The sequence below is a fragment of the Drosophila eugracilis genome, unplaced genomic scaffold, assembly GCF_018153835.1.
Source record: "Drosophila eugracilis isolate 14026-0451.02 unplaced genomic scaffold, ASM1815383v1 contig_1135, whole genome shotgun sequence".
Lineage (NCBI taxonomy): Eukaryota > Metazoa > Arthropoda > Insecta > Diptera > Drosophilidae > Drosophila > Drosophila eugracilis.
Window position 1 is genome coordinate 15,776 of NW_024571914.1, and position 21,264 is coordinate 37,039.

Genomic DNA, 21,264 nt, shown 5'->3' on the forward strand with positions numbered 1-21,264 from the left:
TTATGTTTAGGATACTAAAATATTTACTCATCTATTAAGCTGATGTTCTGTTTTAAATTCAAAACAAAGTTTCAGCGATTAGGGAAAACATGAATGGTGTTTTTTTGTTATGCTAAATCATTCCGTAAAATAAAGATACACCACAAAAATGCATACAACAATTTGACGGTTACTATAAAAACATGTTTTGAGATTTAATTACCTACTATAAAATTTCATTCCATCTGTGAACATATGTAGGTTATATAAATTACATTATTATTGAATACTAAACCGACAATTTTCATGCCTTATTAACTTTAATACCAACGATAATTAATATGTGACTTTAAAACTGACATAAAATTTGCTTTGAGTATCAGTTTAGTAATAAATTTTCAGAAAAAAATATGTATCCTTCCACCAAGCTGGTTTTAGTTATAATAATTTTTATCTCCTGTGTGAAATCTTTCAACTATACAAGCTGTGACCAGGCGAAGCAACCAAAATTTGTAATATATTTTCGGATATCAAGTAAATTTTTTTTTATTATTTTCTTAATATTTTCCAGCTAAGCTCATGTTGCGATTTTCAAAAAAATGACAAGACTATCAAAGCCTGTCGTAAGTCCTTGCTGAACAATAACTCAACTCAAAATAACGGAGAGTCACGCAATCTTAAATCGGATAAAGTGGCCTTGCATGCAGTAAGTGGAACTCAAAAATATAAAACACTTTATTTAAAAATTGTAACTATAGTGCATGGCGGAGTGTTCCTTCAAGGCAAATAACTTTTTGTTGATTAATGGAAGTGTCAACTTAGGGGCATTACAGAAAAGTTATCAACAGCGCTACAAAAACGATCCGACCATGTCTCAACTGATGGTTAAGAGCCTTAACAGCTGTACGGATTACGGTAGGTTATGAAAGAATATCAACACATTTTACTAATATATAAACTGGAACAGCTCTAAAGAGGGCACAGCAATTTCAATGGATGCACAATAAGGGCGAATGCGACTTCTATCCTGCCACTTTGCTGGCTTGCATCATGGAGCAGGTTTATGTCAATTGCCCGGTCACCAAATGGAAGAACACCACCGATTGCACAGCGATGCGGAAATATTTGATTGCCTGTGACGACGTCGAAAGCAACAGAACGTAATGCCAAAAGTTATAAAAACAAATCCAAATATAAATCATTAGAAAAATGGCTAAGCCATTCTCTATTTATTCAGCACACACTTGGAAAGTTAATTTGGCTAGATCACCCATTCCGCATTCAATCACATCACCAGCCTTGAAAGCATCGGAACCATTGGGCGTTCCGGTCAGGATTAGATCATTAGGCTCCAGGGTCATGTACTTTGACACGTACGAAATAATGTCGGGTACCTTAAATATCAAGTCTGCAGTGCAGCCCTTTTGTTTAACATCTTTATTGACAGTGAGCCAAAGAGGCAGGTTGTGTGGGTCCTTCACTTGGTCGAGTGGTATAAACTTGGAGACAGGCGTAGAGGTATCAAATCCTTTGCCCAAGGTCCATGGATGACCGGCTGCTCGGGCTGCCCCCTAAAATAATTAGTCATAGAATGTGAAAATCGGAATTTCGTATTTTCTTACCAAATTGCACTGAGCCGTAAGATCCAATGCCAGGCAGTATCCTGCCACATATTTCATGGCATCAGCTTTGGATACATTTTTGCAGGGTTTTCCAATCACGACGCCCAGTTCCACTTCATAGGCAACCTTGGTGAATACTTTGGGCAACTAGGATTTAAAATTAAAATAATAAAATCCATTGATTTTCTATAAAAGTTTTTTAGATTGCACTACCAAAAACAAAACACTCATAATCTGTATTTTTAAAAGAGACCAAAGATCTTTGTTCTCTTACTTTTCTTTAACTTACGATTATTGGTTGACCCTCCTGGAGATACGATGTTGTGGGTTTCAGGAAGACTAGTGGTTCAGAGGGCACAGGAACGTTCCTGGCTTTCACGACATCCCTGCGGCATACAAGGATTGGGGTTATACCAATTCAGATCCAAGTGTTCTATTTAGCACTAAATTACATGTAGTTGAGAGCTACTCCCACAATTTTCTTGCCTTCGTTCAAGAAGTTGGCGCCCTGCTGGTCTCGGCAAGCCATCCTGAGGATTCTGGTCAGTTGAACCACTGGAAAGTGTTAAGAAATATGTACGTTAAGTTATCCGTACAACTCGAGCAAATTCATGGAATAAAGCAGCTCTGCGGTCAAATGAATGTGAACGTTAAACCAATCGACAGCCGGAGAGTACTAACTTGCGCTATGTTTATTAAATTAGATGTGTAGGTTATCTGGAGAGGCGCCCCCCCCCAAAAAGTTTATCAATTAAATAACAACAGAAAATCAAGAGAGTGATCGTAATGTCAGCTGTTGCTGATACCTAGGGTTGCCACATATTAAAAAAAACGTACTTAACAGTTGGAAATTGAAAAATAGTACTCTCTTAAAGTGAGGCCTTTTATTAATATTTCATAAATAACCGTCATGGCAACTACCTGTTTGAAAAAATAGTGAGGAAAAGCTAAAATTGTATACATCAACGGTGTTTTACAGCACTTAGGCTACCAGTGTGACCGCCGCTTAACCAAGCTAGAACTACCGATATCCATATTGCACACTCATCTTTTTTGGCTCGGTAGTGTCAGTCCATATTTGGGCGGAAACTCGTGAAAAATAAAATCTTCTGTGTGAAAAAGGTAGTGCATGACAGTTTCGCGAACTTAATAAGCAAAGACAAACAAAGTGCAAGCAGCCAGGTGCAGCTTAAATAATGATTTGCCAAAAAGACTCGCACAATTGGTGAGGGGACTACGGCGTGTTGAGTTTCCCATTTGCGTTCGCCGTTTTCGCGCATTCCGCCTGTGGTCTTACTAAAAAAGAGACAACCAAATTGTAATTTTCTTTCGAGTAAAAATTATATGAAATTGCTAGCGTAAAGCGATTTGCTAACCGTTTTAACGAAAAGTCAGCTAGACGACGTGCGTGAGTGTGTGTGCGACGAAAAACAGAAGTAAAAGCAAGAGAGAGAGAGAAAAGACGACCCAGCAAACTCTACAAACACACAAACAACACAATGATGAAAATGGAGACTGACAAAATAATGGACGAAACCAACTCCAATGCACAGGCCGTGAGTTTTAGCTTAGTTACTTGGCTTAAGTGTTCTTATTACTCGATTATGTACAAAATACATACTGATTTATGTACATAAAGCCCAAGGTGTCGCCTTTATAGGCACGCACACACACATATACACTCCCGCCACCTAGGTATGTGTGCGTGTACTAGTGCTTTATTTTCGTATATACTACAGATTTTGCACTCGTGCACTCTATTAAATTCGATCAGTGTCGCCTATCCTATAGGCTAACCTTAAACTTTTGCGGACTTTAGGCATTAGCCTTATTATTCATCGCCAGCATCATCATTATTTTCATTTTCATCATCACCTTTTGTCCAATCATCCGTCTTTACATACATATATGTAAATATATGTACGTACATACATATACATACCCCAATTTCCCATTTATTTTTTGTTGGTCCAAAAGCAGTTTTCAGATTTCTTTAATTGGCCTCGAGTTTGTTTACACAATTAATAACAAACCTCATACAAAAATTACACTTTGTTGCGTCCGTGTACATTTCAATCAGTATTTATTTTATTGTATGTCTCTATGGTTATGGAGTTAAATGCGATAGGCGGCTTACTGAAGGTCAGTTCCCGCAAAACCATTAAGCAATGTGCCCAAAAATTGTTTTTTATTTTTAATTTTTTCGCTCGGTTAGCAATACATTTATTTTGTGCTTGAGTCATCTTGGTTTAATTTGTTGGAATAAAGGTTGAATCTGGTTAATGATACACATTTCTTCTTGGAAATAACTTCGGTAAACAGTTGAACTTCCACAACTTCCATAAAATAGTAGAATTGTAGAATATACTTTAGGCTATTTACACTTGATAACTCTAAACATCCACATAGAGGATATATACAAAGCTAGTTGAAGTCATCCTTCATATTAACTCAATGTTACCAGACAAAGGCAAACAACTAAAGCTCTTAAAAAACCATAATATGGCAATTAAATTAAGGCAACCGACCCGAATACTTATATACAGCATTTACTACACTCGCACATAGTGTTATACGCAAGGTTTTCGCATTGCTGGCATTGCAGTTAACTTAATTACTCAAATCACTCACAGACGATATGTTTACTTTGCCTCAAAATATTTGTTTGCCTAGATCTTTAGCATTTAATTGATGACGTTTTGTTATTGGGCCATCAATGGGAATGGCTATATTTAGAATTCGCATAATGAGGATGGAAGACCAAATAAACATCGATACAATTATTATTTATAAACTGGCCCGTGTGAATGATCTACTACAAACTGCTGCTAGTCGCGGTTTTGTTTTCAGAAATCCGCTTTGCAAACTCTTTCGCCGCCAAATAAAAACAAAACGAGAAAATTACGAGAAGAAAGAAACTCGGTGCGGAGTCGAAACTAATTGCCTAATTGTAAGCCCCTCTAGTTTGGGTCGTCATTTGCTTAAAATAAAGAAAAGTTGCACAACCCGCAGGTAGCTACTTTTCCAGTTTTAACGATCGCCCCTTGACATCCAAGCACTTATGTATCATCTATCCATTGCCCCAACAAACGGAACAAATGCAATCTCATAATTAATTTGTTTTTGTCCCTCTCCCATTTTCACCCGTACAGTTCACAACCACTATGCTGTACGACCCGGTCCGAAAGAAAGACTCATCGCCCACCTACCAAACGGAGCGGGAACTCTGTTTTCAGTACTTCACCCAGTGGAGCGAGTCGGGACAGGTGGACTTCGTGGAGCACCTGTTGTCGCGCATGTGCCACTATCAGCACGGACAGATCAATGCCTATCTCAAGCCGATGCTCCAGCGGGACTTCATCACATTGCTGCCAAGTGAGTATATATATATATATATTATATATATATATTCTTATATATTCTATTAGTGTCTACGAAATAACTCGCGAGATAAACAACCTAGTTTCAAAAAAAAAATATATAGAACATATATAGACCCCAATAACTATTTATGAAATGACAACGACAATAATACCTCTCTATATAAGACCTATTAGTTCAAACCATTATTTAAACCTAAAACCTAGTACACATCTCTGGCACGTCAAATAAATGAGGAACATTGAACCGAAAGCAGATAAATGCGTGTGGATTGTTTTAATTGCGATGCCTTCTAAGAATCACTAGAAAAGAATGTTGCTCAAAAGATTGGTTGAATGTTTAGTTAGTAAATAAATGTCAGTCCTACCCCAGACAGATTTGGCCATAAACTCTTCAAATTAAACATTTAAATATGTTGTTAACTTCTGTTTGGTTGTGTGACTATGATATTAAGCTTTCAATTAAGTGCTAGGTGCTCAAAACTATAAATTGCAGGCACGATTGTCAATCAAGTCTAAAATTATGAACGTTAAAAATGCAGTTCTCGTTATGAACTGAGTTTATTGTAATTTTTTCCGTAAATATTTGCAAATTAATGTGAAATGATTTGGTAATTCTTGTTCTTAAAAGGCCCAATAAAGTTGCAGTTTAATGTATACTACTTTATAAATTCAAAGACATATTGAATGTAGTTATCAGATTTGCTTTGTTTGATAGAACTGTGCCAATCCAAAAAAACAAACTGTTAAAGTGTAAATGGTAGAGTTTGGGATAATGTTCATCTATATAGTTCATTTAAATTTAATCAAGTCACGCATACGTCACTTGAGAAAGAGGGATTCTGACACTGAGGCCTTATCAACATCGCAGTTTGTATCGGAGGTCAGTACTCTCAGATGTCCAAGAAACCAACTGGCAATCGCTGATAAGAAAGTAATAGCAGCCGACAGGGTGGAGATCCCACGGTCGGAAATTTAAAGTTTTTCCTAACCAAAATAAAGTCTAAAAACAGCTTACAATCTAAATCTAAGCCAAGTTTATCTGCGAATAGAGCACAAAAACCAAGCTTAATCCCTCAACACGAAATAGGTAAAACAATAACAAACGGCAGGTACAAAGTTGAACAACATGAAAGGTAAACCCCGCTCAGAACCCAGTACGATTTGTTCCGCGTCCCCCCCGATTCAAAACCTTTCTCCTCCGGATTGTTGCCGGGCATGTTTCCAACAAGAGGAGAGGAGCCAGTGGGAGGGCTTTTGGTTGTTGGTTTGTTGGCTGTTGACTGAAAGGTCGTTGCTTCCATTAAACGCGCTTTACCGGAACAAAAACAGAACGAAAGCGGGAACGGTAGCGAACCTTGTATATTATTCATAAGTAAATGTGAATCGATATTGCCATTGATTGTCGGCTAGCAGATGTTAACTAATAACAAAACTATTGGCAAGTTAAAGGTGTGATTGGATATTATTGGTATTGATAAACAGGTTTACAATGACTCGGACGGATTATGTGAAAAAGCGGTTGAAACAACGCTTATCAATACGTATTGATGAGTCAAATAGTCAACACAAGAGCTGTGCGTGCAATTCAAGCCTTTGCAAGGGCATTCATTTACAAAATATGCACTTATAAACATTTATATTTAATTTGTTTCTCCTTTATGGTTTGTTCGTTGGGTTTAAAAATTTCGTATTCAGCTAAAATGCAATCAGGTGCTCATAAGTACATACCTACATTATAATTGTCTTCGTGGAAAATGTCGCTTTAATATATAAGCCGTCTTTCTTTCCTTGAGCCACCAGTCTGGAATAAGTTCTTTGAGGAAGTTGTCGGATGTTTCCGTTGTCTTAATCCCCGGCAAATGTCCTCCTTGTTCAAGCTTGTTATACGATTATGGCTATAGCTATGCCTATTTGGCTTTTTACTAGACAGATTTGATCTCTCGCTAAAGGGGCATCCTATCTTATACATAAGTTGCATTCGTTAAATTCAATGTAAATTAAATATAATAATCAGAAGCTATCAACTATAAGTTGACAGCAATAAAAGCAGAGAGAATTACAATTAAGTTAGTAACAAATGTAAACGTTTTATGAAGCATTTAAAGAATTGTTGAAGAAGTGTTATAAATATTTATATTAATTAGTGTGCTCGGCAATAAAATGATTACTAATCAGTTCTCTAAATTGTCTCTACAAAAAACCAAGCGGAATGAGAACCTAAAATTAACAAAATCCTATCTGTTGAAAACATGTTTTCAATTTCTTCTTTTCTTATCTCGTAGTCTCTTCTTGTTTACATTTTCTTCTACATTTTGTAATAATTCGCTGTCATCACTAACTATTCTGCGAAAGAAAAAGAGTTGAAAGTAGGCAACATTGTCTCCTCCATTTACATTGTAATGCACTTCAAAGGCAGCTAACCGGGGGACAGTCGGGCTGACAGAACGACCAAGCGACGGATTCATAAACGGATAGACACACTCTTAAGACCGTTAGTCGTCGGCGACGGCAAACAACTTGAGCCAAATCGTTGCCGCCCGCCAAGCAGCCTGCCATTGCGAGTTATGCACATTTTTAATTGTGTTCGGCAGGGAGCAGAAGGCAGTGAATACTCACATGCACTTCAGACCCTGACTTGGCTCATTCAGAGTCGAGTTGTCAATGCAGATGGAGATGTGGCTATCCCCATCTCATCATCCCAAGGGGCACCCAACCACTCCTATTCATGACACATGTAAATATGCCGGTCTATTGGTTGCGCCTCCTCCACAGCCACTCCCACTCCCACTTACTGGGCTAAGTGCATTTTAATGCCGTTAGGTGCATCATTTTGCCTCTTGTTCCTCGCCCAGTTTAAGTCTGCTGATGTGGTTGGATTGCATTCGATTTGATTGGGTTGGGGAGACTGGGTGTTTGTGAAGAGCAGTAGCAACCTTATATCTGATGGGAAATTGGTTATGTGTCATATCAGAGATATCTGGCTGCCAACTATAAATAGATTTTTTAGTTACAGACTTGCCTGGAGAGATGGCCTTCTAAAACTAAATTAAGCGGAACAACACCTATATTAGTTGTACTTGAAGAATGAATTTCGAGGGTTTCTGTATAAAATTTAGTTCAATTATAATGATATATATTTTATAACCAGTAATTTATTAAATATAATATGTTTGTACCACCTGCAGTCAAGGGTCTGGATCACATCGCAGAGAACATTTTGTCATATTTGGATGCTGAATCGCTCAAATCGGCTGAGCTGGTCTGCAAGGAATGGCTGCGTGTCATCTCCGAGGGCATGCTCTGGAAGAAACTCATCGAACGTAAGGTGCGCACAGATTCTTTGTGGCGCGGATTGGCCGAGCGGCGTAATTGGATGCAGTACCTCTTTAAGCCAAGGCCGGGTCAAACACAACGGCCACACTCATTCCATCGCGAGTTGTTCCCCAAGATAATGAATGTGAGTTGCCATCGAAATATCTAAATTGCAATTAGTTAAATTCATCGTTTTATGGTTTCAGGACATTGACAGTATAGAGAATAACTGGCGGACTGGACGCCACATGCTGCGCCGCATTAATTGCCGGTCGGAGAATTCTAAGGGTGTCTATTGTCTGCAGTACGATGATGGCAAGATTGTTTCTGGGCTTAGGGACAACACCATTAAGATCTGGGATCGCACGGATCTGCAATGCGTTAAGGTGGGTTTTATAGCAGATGATATAAAAACATGCGTTGTTTTTCATTTTTATTAATTTTTAATAAATTATTACAAAAAAAACACGCCTTTCCTTGTATGCCTAACATTTTTTATCCTTTCCCCGAACATCAACAGACTCTGATTGGCCACACTGGATCGGTGCTGTGCCTGCAATACGATGACAAGGTGATCATCAGTGGCTCCAGCGACTCTACTGTTCGCGTGTGGGACGTGAATACCGGCGAGATGGTCAATACCCTCATTCACCACTGCGAAGCGGTGCTGCACTTGCGCTTTAACAACGGCATGATGGTGACCTGCTCCAAGGATCGGTCTATTGCCGTCTGGGACATGACCTCACCTAGCGAGATCACGCTGCGACGCGTTCTCGTCGGCCACCGGGCTGCCGTCAATGTTGTAGACTTTGACGAGAAGTACATCGTATCTGCCAGCGGAGATCGCACCATTAAGGTCTGGTCCACCTCGAGCTGTGAATTCGTGCGCACCTTGAATGGTCACAAACGTGGCATTGCCTGCCTGCAGTATAGAGATCGCCTGGTGGTCAGCGGCAGCTCAGACAATTCCATAAGGTGAGCCGTTTGAATTTAACACAGTTTCCGGATAAATGATTAATGACGTACGATAAACAAATTTTGTTTGTAAATGTTGCGATTAGTTGTGGCTATTAGTTTCGATTGCCGTTCCCATCGAAGCAAATTGCTTTGACTTAAAGTTGGCTTCTTAATTTTATGCTAGGTTATGGGGCAAGTACTAATTAACTGGGGCTTAGTTGCTATAATTCTAACTTCAAAAAGTATTCCCAAGACTTTAGTTCGACCCCAAGAGTATAAGTTATCCCATCTTGACAAATGATACCTCAGAAATAACTAATCTGAGTTTCTAATCTTCCGAAACCTATTTTCAGACTTTGGGACATAGAGTGCGGTGCCTGTTTACGGGTCCTGGAAGGGCATGAGGAATTGGTTCGCTGCATCCGTTTCGACACGAAACGAATCGTCAGTGGGGCATACGATGGCAAGATCAAGGTTTGGGATTTGGTCGCCGCCCTGGATCCGAGGGCTGCCTCCAATACTCTTTGTCTGAATACACTTGTGGTGAGTCATTAACTTCGTCATTTCCGCTTTTACCTAATCGCCGTGATGAACCCTTTTAGGAACATACTGGTCGCGTCTTTCGTTTGCAATTCGATGAGTTCCAGATTGTGAGCAGCTCGCACGATGATACAATTTTGATTTGGGACTTTCTAAATTTCACACCCAATGAGAACAAGTCCGGACGCACACCGTCACGTAAGAGCAACCAACTTTCACCTCATTGATCTTTTGAATTATGCATAACGGTTTCGTTTTGTTTTCTGACTTTTCTTTGCGGTTGTTGCTGGCGCTATAGCGGCCCTTATGGAACATTAACATTTTATGCAACGGCAGCTGCGCGAGTTACATCTACTGTCCTCGAGCGAAGGAGATGATGATGATGAGGACGAAGATGATGGCGAGGATTTCGAGGAGGATTCTAGAGATGATGCTGGGGCGTTTATGGGGGGATATGTTAGGCATCGGAATGTTGGTGGTTCGGAATCCGTCACCGGTTCAGGCTCGGATCCAGAATCGGATGACCTGGATTTTGATGTAGATGTAGAGAATATTAATGATTATGATGAATGAAAAGAGAATGGTTTTTAGCCAGCATAAACACACACAGCATTGCGACTCGTCTATTTGAAAACTATGTTGAACCCAAGATACAGCGATCTCTAAACTTCTATTTTACAATCGCACACAACACTATACACACACACACACACACTATACTACATCCACACATTCAAACGGATCAAACACATAATATGAATTAAATGAAGTTATAAAACAAACAAACAATAAATGCAAAAGGAGTATACAAAATATAAATAAATATTTTCGCAAAACTGGCTGTTAGGTTTGTCAAGAACGAATGAAAATGAAACAAATGCAGATGAAAAGAAAAACTATGTATTAGTTATTTAGGCGCTGTAATACTAATCGAGGGTCAGTCTTTGAACCGCACTTTGGATCTGTTGATCGATCGGGCATTACTTTAAGTGTTTCTTTAGCTCAAATACACAAGCATCGCGTTTAGGCAGCTGCCGCCTTAAGAAAAGTAAAGGGAAAACTGTGAAATGACTTGGAACATTTACGCAGGAGGAATCTGCAAAGCGGCCAGAGGAATCAGTCTATTAGCATAAATGTTAGTTAGAGTCGCTTCATTAAAATTGGCAAAGCATATTTCGGTTCGCCGCATTGCACATTTGTAACCTAATTTACATGCCTATTGCCTAATGTTTGTGTTAATTGTAAAGTTAAATTTAAGCCTAGTATTTTATTGGCAATTGTAATCTAAGTTACCCAAAATACAAATAATTTAAATTAAAAGTTATTGTGTAAAGATCGACACATGCTGTGTCTGCAATTGGTAGTTAAAAATCTTTCTAGTGAAGATAAAACGAAAATTAATCCATTGTACTGCAATATATAACCGATTCTTTGATTGATCTATGATAACTATAGATTTTAGATATACAGATATATGTAGAAAATAGCAAATTTCCAGGCAGTTTCATCATTATATTTAAATGTATACAATTCGTTGATTGTGATCAATGGATATTTTACTATATGTATTGCTATTTGTAAGTTAAGTTCCAATGCTATACTTGATCTGGATCACGATCGCCGCTTCCGCGTTAACTAATGTATGTACATAACGTTTTACTTTAACAAAAAGTTGATGAAATATGAACACATACTCCGGATTATGAAAAACTGTTAGTGGAAAGAGTGCAGCTTGTTAAACAATGGCCGAGCAACTGCTATGCGCGAATGGGCTTAGTATAGGTAACATAACTAGAAATAATAATAAATTGTGTATAAATGCTAAATCGTTGTTCTTTAATTACATCTCATGAAAATGGGTGAAATTTTCGTTGGCATACTCTTATTTTTTCTGTTTGTTCAATGTAACGACTTTACATACGTATCTTTGAAACAACCCACTAAGGCCGTATTTCTAGGTAATACGCCTTTAAAAATGTCTATCTGGCATTAAATAATTTATTTTAAACTGCTCAATGTTTCATCTTCATTAACGCTTAAATTACTAATTGAACTAAAGTAGGAAATTAATAAAAACCCATATTTTAAACAGGAGCAATTCGGTAACCTCCAGTTAGCTAGTTTAAAATTGCGCGCTTTGCTCTCCATTATTAAAAAAAGTGGGAAAGAAGTATTTTTTTGTGGGATTTTACGCTTGAGCGCTTCTTTTGTGTGTAAATTTTGGCACTATCTGGTAACACCTCCAAGACCCAAAACTGGATTTATATTGTTTTAGAAAAGTTTTTTGAGAGTCCTTCGCTTCAAATATTTCAAAATGGACTGGTACGTGGGCACGGAATGGGAAGACAAAAGTAGAGGTCTGGCTAAGAGGGTAATTTCCCTCCAGTTTACTGAAATGGAAAAGCCCACGACTAACAGTACGGTGGAATTCAGTGTCAGCAAGAAGAGCGCCAATTTAGGAGAACGACCTAGCAAGTACTTGGTCAGCGATGAGTCAACGACGTATCCGCAAAAGCACACCCTGGAAATGGGATCCAGCCTGACAGCAGTGGACTGCTACCTAGAGCTTCTGCTGCAGCAATTTGTACCCGGCGAAACATCAGCCTGCAGCATCACGAGCAAGACAGGCGAACACATAGAATTTGAGCTTAAGCTGGAGAGGATTGTGAAGAATACGCAGGTGGAAAAGCTAGATGCAGCCGGTATCTTTGAGGTGGCACTGCGTCTCAAGGAGAGCGGCGTAGCTACCTTCAAAACTTTCCCAAAATTTGCCTTTGATTACTTTGCGAGGGCCGCAAAGTTGTTGATCACCTACAAACCCTTCGACCAACTGACGAAGAAGGAGAATGGAATCAGTGGTCAGGAGGTCGAAACGCTCTTTATCCAAATACAGACCAATTTGGCAGCTTGTTTGCTTCAGGAAAAGCGATACGAGCATGTGATCTACCATACCCAATTCGTGGAGATGGAGAAAAGTCCCAGCGAGAAGAGCATCTACCGCCGGGCACTAGCATACTATCATATGAAGGAGTTCGCTAAGGCGCAGGCCACCATCGAACGGTTGCCAAACTACGAGGAGAAGCGCGAATTCAGCAAGTTACGCGACAACATAGCAACAAGCTGGAAAGATAGTAACGCCCATTATAAAGAAGTGGTACAACGCATGTTTAGCTAGTTCCCATTGATAACAATTCGAAGTCAGGCTAACCAACGGTCTTTATAAAATAGCTTATGTTTAATATACTACTTTGATTTCCTACTCTTTTTGTGGTCAAACTTGGCACGTTTGTTCTTGGGATCGAACTTGGGCCTTCTGTTCTTGGGGTCGAACTTGTCCTTTTTGTTTTTGTGGTCAAACTTATCCTTCTTATCCTTTCGGTCAAACTTGTCCTTCTTGTCGTTCGGATCAAGCTTAGCCCGCTTATTCTTGTATTTCATTCCGCCACTCAGGTTGGGCCGCTTGCGAGAAGATTTGGCTTCCGTTTTGAAGAGTTCTGCAATGAGATGCTTTAAGTTATTGTTCTAACGTATGATAAATGCTGGAACTCACCTTCATCTGGATCCTCACCGACCTCCTCTTTGTAGTATTCCGCATCGTCTTCGGGATCGCTGTCATTACGTCCCTCCGCCTCCCTTTTGGCAGCCCACTTTTCATCCTTCTTTAGTTTCAAGTTCCGAGCACGATTCTCGGCCTGTTCCTTCTTACGTTGCTCCTTCTGCTTACGCTTCTTCTCGACCAGTTTGCGCAAGGTTTCCTTTTCGTCTTCTGTTTTGACTACATGATCGTGATACAGAACCTCGCCGGTCAGCAGGCCTTCTTCTATTTTGATGAGTTGCAAAGTTAGACGAGGTCCGATCTCGTGCAACTTAATAGAGCTCTTGTTGTCCTCCAGGTTTCCCTTGCTCTTGAGTGTTTGTGCGAGGACTACGTGGGACTGCTCATCATCCTCAGCCTCTGATTCGGAGGCATATCCATCTCTAGAAAACATAAAGGTAATTTAATGCAAGTTATGTGATTGGATTAGTTTTTTTACTTGGTGACAAAATCCACAACTTCGTTGCACTTGCCAAGATTAGGCACTGTGCCCTTGACAATCTTCTGGACCGCTCGCTTCAAGCCAACGGGCACCACCTGCACGGAGTAGTGTCGCATCTCTACCAGCTTGGTTTCCGGATTATAAGAGAACAGTACGCAGCGACGAATGGTGCCAATATTAACCTGTGCCAGGTTTATGGAGGGGAACATATTCTGGAACGTGGTGGCCATCAGCTTGAGGTGCTTGCCATCGCCACTGAAGTTGTTCATGATAACCAAGGGGGCGTGCTTGAAGTGGTCATTGTCAATCATCTGTTTTTTGCTGAGAGAGATCACGTCCCTGGCAAGGGTGAATTGGTGAACCTACGTAATGACAACTTTAGTGTTAAAAAGCAAAACAGCTAAACCAGCAAACCAAACAAACCTTAAAAGTTAGGGACGGACCGCGCGGCAGACGGACCACTTTAAAAGACAGCTGCGTGGAGGCCTTGTTAAAGATGCCCATGTGGGAGACGTGAAAGAAGCTGCTTAAACTGACAAAGTCCTTAATGCGGTTCATTCGCTTCTCTCGAAGATTACTGGCCGTGAAGGGCTCCATGATCCGACGGAAGTCCAAAGTAAGGTCCGTGATGTACGGACAGGTGAGGCCGCGATGAATGACAAAGGAGTGCGGCGCCTCTACAATCTCACTCGGCTCGCTGGCCTTGAAGGCCGCCGTACGCGTCTTTGGATGCACTTTCTTTTTGCCGCCCATGTTTTGATGTTTCTGCTACCTTTCCTGCCGCACGTGTTAGGATCAGTATGGCTGCATGCTTAGAAAATACCAAGTAGTTGCGTTAACTCTATCTGGTCACTCTAATTCTGTTTAAATTTAGGCCCCCGCCCCCTCCCAATTCAAACAAATGATTAAGTTTCCTTTTATTTAAATTATATTTATTTAATCACACTTAACATAGCAAACACAAATGATGTTATTTCGTTTCATTTATGCATTTAAAGTTTTACAACTGTTCTTGTTTGATTTCTCTTTATCAGCTAGTTTTTGACAAAGTTTAATTTACGAAGTGGCCAATTTTTTTTAAATGTATGATTGAAAACTGAAAATATTCCGCGCTGCAGTGTTGTAGAAATTAATTTTCATCATAATCGAAGTTTCCGGTTGTTTGTTGTTTTTCTCGAGAAATTACAACTATATATTTATGTTGCGAAAAATTAATAATATTAATATTTTTAATATTAGCATATATGTATATTTATATAAATTATAGTTCTACAGCTTAAACTGAATTTGGAGTGTTTAGTTTTGCTTGCTTTTTTCCACGGCGATCGATTTATGCGATATTATTTAAATCTGTATATATAAAACTTCAGTTTAAACCGCAGTTAACTACAGCCGGATGTGGTTTTCGATTCTGTTGCTGCTGCTGGTGTTGGTGGTGTTGATTTGATTTGATTTATCAATTTATGCACATATGACAAACTGTGGTTGAATAACACAAAAACATCTTATGCGGTCCATCAGAAATTCGCTCCTTCTGATCTTGAAGTTGTAGTTGTTGCTGCTGTTGTAGTTGTAATTGCTGTTGCTTCTGTTTATGTTGCTGTTCTGGCGGTTGCGGGGGATAGCGAAAGTTGCTTGGGGCGGTCACTGACAGCACTGCTTGCGTACATCGGCGGTAACAGTTGGCTTCACGTCGATGGGCTCCACGTTCGACGGGCGAATGACATCGCCTTCCGGCGGATCTCTGATTTGTTTCTGCGACACAATGCGATAGATCTCTAAACAGCAAAATAGAAATATAATCCATTAGACAAATTAAATATGGGAATAACTTAAGGGGTTTAAAAAAAGAGTATGGTATATAACATTAAATTTATCCGAATAATTTTTCTGAATTTCATTCAGAACTTAATACAATTTTCATTATTTCTTTTTATTTTAAAATTTTAATTTCAAATATGAAAGATAAAAATATAACTGTTTTTGATAAAGCAAGTTCTATAAAAACCCCTTATTGTATAGTCAGAGGCATGACAATATAATTAATAGTCGGATGACTCTTCTCCAGAATAAGAAATCGAAATATACTTTATAGGAATAAACATTTCTGACCGTCTGGGAAATATATACCGATCGAAGCTTCGAGTTCAACCTAAGTTAACCTGGACCACTCACCTGTGAGTATGTTCTGGAATGCCGTTTCAACGTTTGTCGAGTCTAGGGCCGAGGTTTCTATGAAACTCAAGCCATTGCGCTCGGCAAACAGTTTCGCCTCGTCCGTGGGCACGGAGCGCAAGTGTCGCAAGTCGGACTTGTTGCCCACCAGCATGATGACAATGTTTTGGTCAGCGTGGTCGCGCAACTCCCTCAGCCACCGCTCCACATTCTCGTAGGTCAGATGCTTGGCAATGTCATAGACGAGCAGGGCTCCAACAGCACCGCGATAATAGGCAGAGGTGATGGCGCGATAACGCTCCTGGCCAGCCGTATCCCAGATTTGCGCTTTAATTGTTTTGCCATCGACCTGCGTTGGTTGGGTGTGTTGGGTTGGAGGGAGAAACAAAGGAACAGCATTAGAATAGTGACAGTAATTGGCAATTTTCTTACGTTATCCTTGCGGCGGTTTCACTTAGAAAATCGATATACAAGCACTTCATAGTGATGTCAACATTTAGGTAAAATTTGGATACCTCAAGTGGTTTACCAAATGGGACATTTGAGCACCCAAACCAAAATGAGTCCGTTAAATCCCTTTGACCTAAATATATTTATATAAAATTCACACGAAAAGCCTTGTCAAAATTTCACTTTCAAATTTAAAACATATAATTACTTTAAAAATATTTTAATGCCCTTTTTAAAAGAGTTCAAAGGTAATAATAATATTTTAAATATTTTAATTACATTTATTGACATTTGTCAATTTAATCAGATTAAATAAAATATTTATGACTTATTCGCTTTTTAATGCCAACTAATTTGTTACACGACTATCTGGGTAAACGTGGAAACTATGATGTCAACATTTAGCTTATCCCGACAGGATTGCCTCATAAATTAACCAAAAAAAAACAAGAGGAAACGCTATAGTCGAGTGCCGCGACTATAAGATACCCGTTACTGTTTTACAATTTTAAAATATTAATTTTGCTAGTGGAAATTCCAAGGCGCCACCTATTGTCAGAGGAGTATGTTGGTATGCTTATAGTGACGTCACTGCCCATGTGGAGCCTTATAACCTTAATTTTTCATAAATAGCGAAATAATGTTGATTTGAAAATCTTTTGTATTTTTGTTTTTGTGCTGTCATCTAAGATTATACTTTCTGATTTCAACTTTCTATCTGCAATAGTTCTGAGATTTCAGCAATTTTAGTTTTTGGATTTGTGGGCGTTAGAGTGGGCGTGGCAGGATGCTGTAATAAACTTGCGCTGTCCGGGACCTCAGATCTTCATGCTTAATCTCAGCTTTGTATCTGCTATAGTTCCTGAGATCTCAGCGTTCCGGACGGACGGACGGACGGACGGACGGACGGACGGACGGACGGACGGCGGACGGACGACGGACATGGTCATCGACTTCGCTATTGATCCTGATAAGAATATATATTTTATAGGGTCGCAAAAGCTTCCTTCTATCTGTTACATACTTTTCAACGAATCTAGTATACCCTTTTACTCTACGAGTAACGGGTATAAAAACCAATTGGCAATCCTTTATTTAGTGAAATTCTCAGACACTTACTGAAATTGAACGTAAGTTTTCCCCTTTATTTTCCGATAGATGCCTCAACTACGTGTCCTCCAAGCGAAACGCACACGCAAGTTTACCCGTGACCCACTCAGCGAGTGGTGGTGGCTTCTTTAGCCACCCCCAACTTTTGCCCCTCTTACTCACCTCTATGCTGCGCGTTGCAAACTCAACGCCAATAGTCGACTTGGACTCCAAATTGAATTCATTGCGCGTGAAACGTGAAAGCAAATTACTTTTACCAACACCGGAGTCACCGATAAGGACAACTGCAAAGGATTAGAGAGCATTAGTGACGGTGGCGACATCGACATCGGCATTGGATAATCGAAGACCCCAAGTTGCATAATATATATGTAAGTGGGTTTTGTGGTGTGGTGTGGCCGGTGCCTTGTGTTTTTATGGCCGGACAGGATAGTTGCCTATGGCCCGGCTAGGTCATATCCTTTTTTCGTTGATGGCACGGCGTCTCAAGGTCAGCGAGAACATAAAACCGCCATGCTCGGGGGAATTTCAGTCCATGGAAACAAATGTTTTATGATTGTGGGAGTTGACGTTCGGGAGTTCATGTTATTGTACTTTATAGCCGATAGCAAACATTTCTTGGATAATTGAGTGGGGGATTTATTTGTGCAAGTAAACATGCTTTCTAAGTTCAGGGCCTTAAAATACAAACATTATCTAGTAAAATTCTATATGGCTAGTGTTTCAAATATGTACGAAAAAGACATTACTATAAAATGTTTTAAAGAACACGTATTAGATTCAGATTTTTATAAAGCTATATAACAAAAGTGGTGTCTATTAAAATAAATTAAGAAAAACCTAAACCTCTCTAAAAAATATGATAAATGCTCTTATTTGTTTGCTAGATTTTATTAAGCTTGCACCGAGCAATATCTACTATATTTACAGGGTAAACATGTCGGATAGTTTTCATTTTTGACACCCTTTTCGGACATTGTTGATTCAGAGTGTATGCCAATCCATTGAGAAAACAATAACAAAAACTCATAAAACACCTTTTCGCTCTATCACTCTCTACTAAGCTGCACAAAACAAAAAATTGCAAAGCAAATTGATAAAAATTATTAAAACTACAATTATGGATGTTTAATAAAGCTACATATATTATAAATTTGACTTCTGAGGATACAGCAGCAGGTAACTAGTAACAAAATCCTGCGTTTTTATACTACTATACAGTGAAAATTATTTATAAAATAATTTTTTTGGTGTGGACAGCTGGGAGCAGCCTGGTTACAGTTATCAGCGAGAGCGCTGAGTCACTTTATTAGCTACTCTTTTTCTCTCCGTTTCTAACGATCTTCAAAGAGAAATTACACTTAGTTAAGCGGATGTGATGAGAAATTAAAAGGGGAGTAGAAATCGCCGGACATTACTTACTAGTGGAAATGGCTAGAACAACCCAAATACAGTCCACTTTGGTTATGTGATTATGTGCTTATCGCCGAGTGGAATTCTTTAACAGTTAACAGGCCTGTGAGTCATGCCTGTTTAATATCGTTTTATGTGTGAAATTTGAAGCCTCATCATGCATATCGCTCATTGACGCACTCATATGGTGTTTTTGAAAAAAATTTTTTTTTTGTTTTTGGATACTTGACCCAAAAACAACAAATGATAAGGGTTTAAATATTTGACAAAAGATGTGGCAGTACAATTTCCATTAATGACATTCAACAGTTGCTCAGCTGTGATATCAGATTTGTTTTCAAACGCAATTGGAATTTATGGCGTAGTAGCAAACGAAGAGAACAAAAGGAGAACTGAGAATTGATGACCTCTGAACATACATAAATGTGAGATGTGGGATAAAGGAAAAGATTTCAATCTGTTAATACATGTTTTTGCTTCACCGTGCTCCAAACTTTCAATTGAGAGCGAGAGAGCAAGAGAGAGAAAAAGAGAGCCACTGAAAGAAGTTACAAAAATCAAAATGCAAAAGCCAGCTGTACAGAAATCAAAATACCCACACTCTCTCTCACTATATTTACTGAAAATCTAATCTATTTACAAATTTGAGTGGGTGGCTAAGCATAAAATATGGGTTTTTAAACTTTTATTGATACGAATTGAGTTTGCTTTTATATGCAACGTGGCGAGAGCAACGGTAACGTAATGACAAAGCAGACATTTAACGGCAAAGTACGCGAACTTCTATCCGGAAGAGAGCTCCAAAGAGAGAGAAGAAAAAAGGGGGAGAGAGAACCTCTAAAGGGCATCCAACTGCATTACAGCAACAACAACAACAACAACAACAATCACGGGGGGCGTACTTCTTTGGCTTATTTTGGGAATTAATCATACACACACAGACGAGCCACATACCATCACATGAACTTTGGGCTCTTTTAGTGCACTTTTTGTTATTCTCCAATTAGTTTCAATTAGTGCCATTGAACCAAGGAAAGAAAGAAAGAGAGCCTGGAAAAGCTGCTCCTCCTCCTATCCCCCTTCCACGATCTTCGCCCACCGGCTAGTGTCATGTTTATAATTACCTTTGAACAGATAATCGTACTCGTCTTCTCTTGCACCCATTTTTTCAATTTGTTTTGCTATCGCTCGCTTTCGACTCGATATCCTTGGCTAATCCAGTTCCGTCCTTTTGTTTTGTGTGCGGGTGCTAAACGAAATCCAATAATCCCTGCGCGCCGCCGATTTCTTTAATGCGTTTGTCGTAGGCTCACACACTTTACACTTTTATTTGCAGTTGTAGTTGTAAAGAAAAAGAAATGTGTATATATCAGTATTTTTTATTACAAAACTGCTAAGGTTTTAGTTCGTTTGCGGTTGGAATGGATGGCACAATCTTTCCGGCAACTCGAACAGTATTAACTTGACATTTGCAGCTACTTTCAAGGCATTTATCTGCGATTTTCTCTTACACGAAACTTAGTCACTCCCAATATTCATCCAAGTGAAGTGAAGTTGGCTGCGGCTTGTAGAAAGTATTGCCAACTTAGCTATTTTCCCCCAAATTTGGATATTTTTATAGGTCGAATACAAGACAACACAAAACTAAGAAAAAGCTTCTTAGTTCCAGTTATTTTACAACATGCAAAAATAATACAAATTTAAAATAATTAAATGTTTAAGAAAAGTGTAAATATTTAAATTTCTATCTTATATCAAATTGTCAGATATAAATATTTTGTAATTTAAAAAAATAATTTAAGGTAGTCTAATAAGTCTAAGTAAAAGGGCCTATTAAAAGTACATACACAATATTACTATTCCATTATGACTAACATAAATATAATATTTCGTTCTTAAAAGAAACGACTATTTGATAATGCTACTTGATAAGAAATCTAGCTTCTTTTTGGCCAATTTGGTTGGCCTGTTCTATTATAGTAGTAAAATGGCATTTGACAACACTGTCCATAGAAGACAATGTTGCCAGTAATTTGTTAAAATCGATGATTTTTGGTGCAAAGCTCGATTAAGATAAGGCGTTAATACATGTAAACTAGAAAACTTTAAACCTTGATGCCTTCTTGTATAAATTGTATTATTTTTATGTACGGCTAAAATCCATTTCACATGATTTAGCATTTCTGTCACAAGTGTGCCTCTCTATCAGTGAGTTGCCTTCTCTATATGACGTCAAAATTGACCAATAATTTTGACAGCAGTTAATTTGAAATATTTCGGAAAAGC

At 38.9% G+C, this 21,264-nt stretch overlaps 6 protein-coding genes across 6 annotated transcripts; 3 read left to right on the forward strand and 3 right to left on the reverse strand.

Moving 5' to 3' along the window:
- The first annotated feature begins 88 nt into the window (after positions 1-88).
- Positions 89-1,218, forward strand: LOC108110168. Its single transcript, XM_017219091.2, has 4 exons — positions 89-491; positions 551-685; positions 738-894; positions 947-1,218. Exons 1-4 carry the CDS (start codon positions 390-392, stop codon positions 1,141-1,143), a joined length of 591 nt encoding a protein of 196 aa, XP_017074580.2. The 5' UTR covers positions 89-389; the 3' UTR covers positions 1,144-1,218.
- On the reverse strand, positions 1,172-2,378 carry LOC108110167 (acylpyruvase FAHD1, mitochondrial). The gene is made up of 5 exons (XM_017219090.2): positions 2,283-2,378; positions 2,054-2,156; positions 1,891-1,987; positions 1,602-1,748; positions 1,172-1,550 (listed from the first exon to the last, which is right to left on the reverse strand). Coding segments are annotated over exons 1-5 (690 nt in total). The 5' UTR covers positions 2,284-2,378; the 3' UTR covers positions 1,172-1,208.
- A 240-nt stretch (positions 2,379-2,618) lies between these two features.
- Positions 2,619-11,619, forward strand: LOC108110233 (beta-TrCP). The gene is made up of 8 exons (XM_017219219.2): positions 2,619-3,157; positions 4,754-4,976; positions 8,170-8,441; positions 8,503-8,682; positions 8,817-9,271; positions 9,607-9,796; positions 9,856-9,991; positions 10,092-11,619. Exons 1-8 carry the CDS (start codon positions 3,101-3,103, stop codon positions 10,109-10,111), a joined length of 1,533 nt encoding a protein of 510 aa, XP_017074708.1. The 5' UTR covers positions 2,619-3,100; the 3' UTR covers positions 10,112-11,619.
- A 399-nt stretch (positions 11,620-12,018) lies between these two features.
- Positions 12,019-13,052, forward strand: LOC108110249 (peptidyl-prolyl cis-trans isomerase CPR6). The gene has a single exon (XM_017219237.2). It carries the CDS (start codon positions 12,108-12,110, stop codon positions 12,966-12,968), a length of 861 nt encoding a protein of 286 aa, XP_017074726.1. The 5' UTR covers positions 12,019-12,107; the 3' UTR covers positions 12,969-13,052.
- On the reverse strand, positions 12,992-14,628 carry LOC108110248 (protein Peter pan). Its single transcript, XM_017219236.2, has 4 exons — positions 14,254-14,628; positions 13,828-14,192; positions 13,344-13,771; positions 12,992-13,287 (listed from the first exon to the last, which is right to left on the reverse strand). Exons 1-4 carry the CDS (start codon positions 14,581-14,583, stop codon positions 13,037-13,039), a joined length of 1,374 nt encoding a protein of 457 aa, XP_017074725.1. The 5' UTR covers positions 14,584-14,628; the 3' UTR covers positions 12,992-13,036.
- Positions 14,629-15,056: 428 nt separating this feature from the next.
- On the reverse strand, positions 15,057-20,564 carry LOC108110240 (ras-related protein Rab-11A). Its single transcript, XM_017219228.2, has 5 exons — positions 20,490-20,564; positions 20,103-20,301; positions 17,728-17,849; positions 16,006-16,354; positions 15,057-15,608 (listed from the first exon to the last, which is right to left on the reverse strand). Exons 2-5 carry the CDS (start codon positions 20,140-20,142, stop codon positions 15,475-15,477), a joined length of 645 nt encoding a protein of 214 aa, XP_017074717.1. The 5' UTR covers positions 20,143-20,301; positions 20,490-20,564; the 3' UTR covers positions 15,057-15,474.
- Between the last annotated feature and the right edge of the window lie 700 nt (positions 20,565-21,264).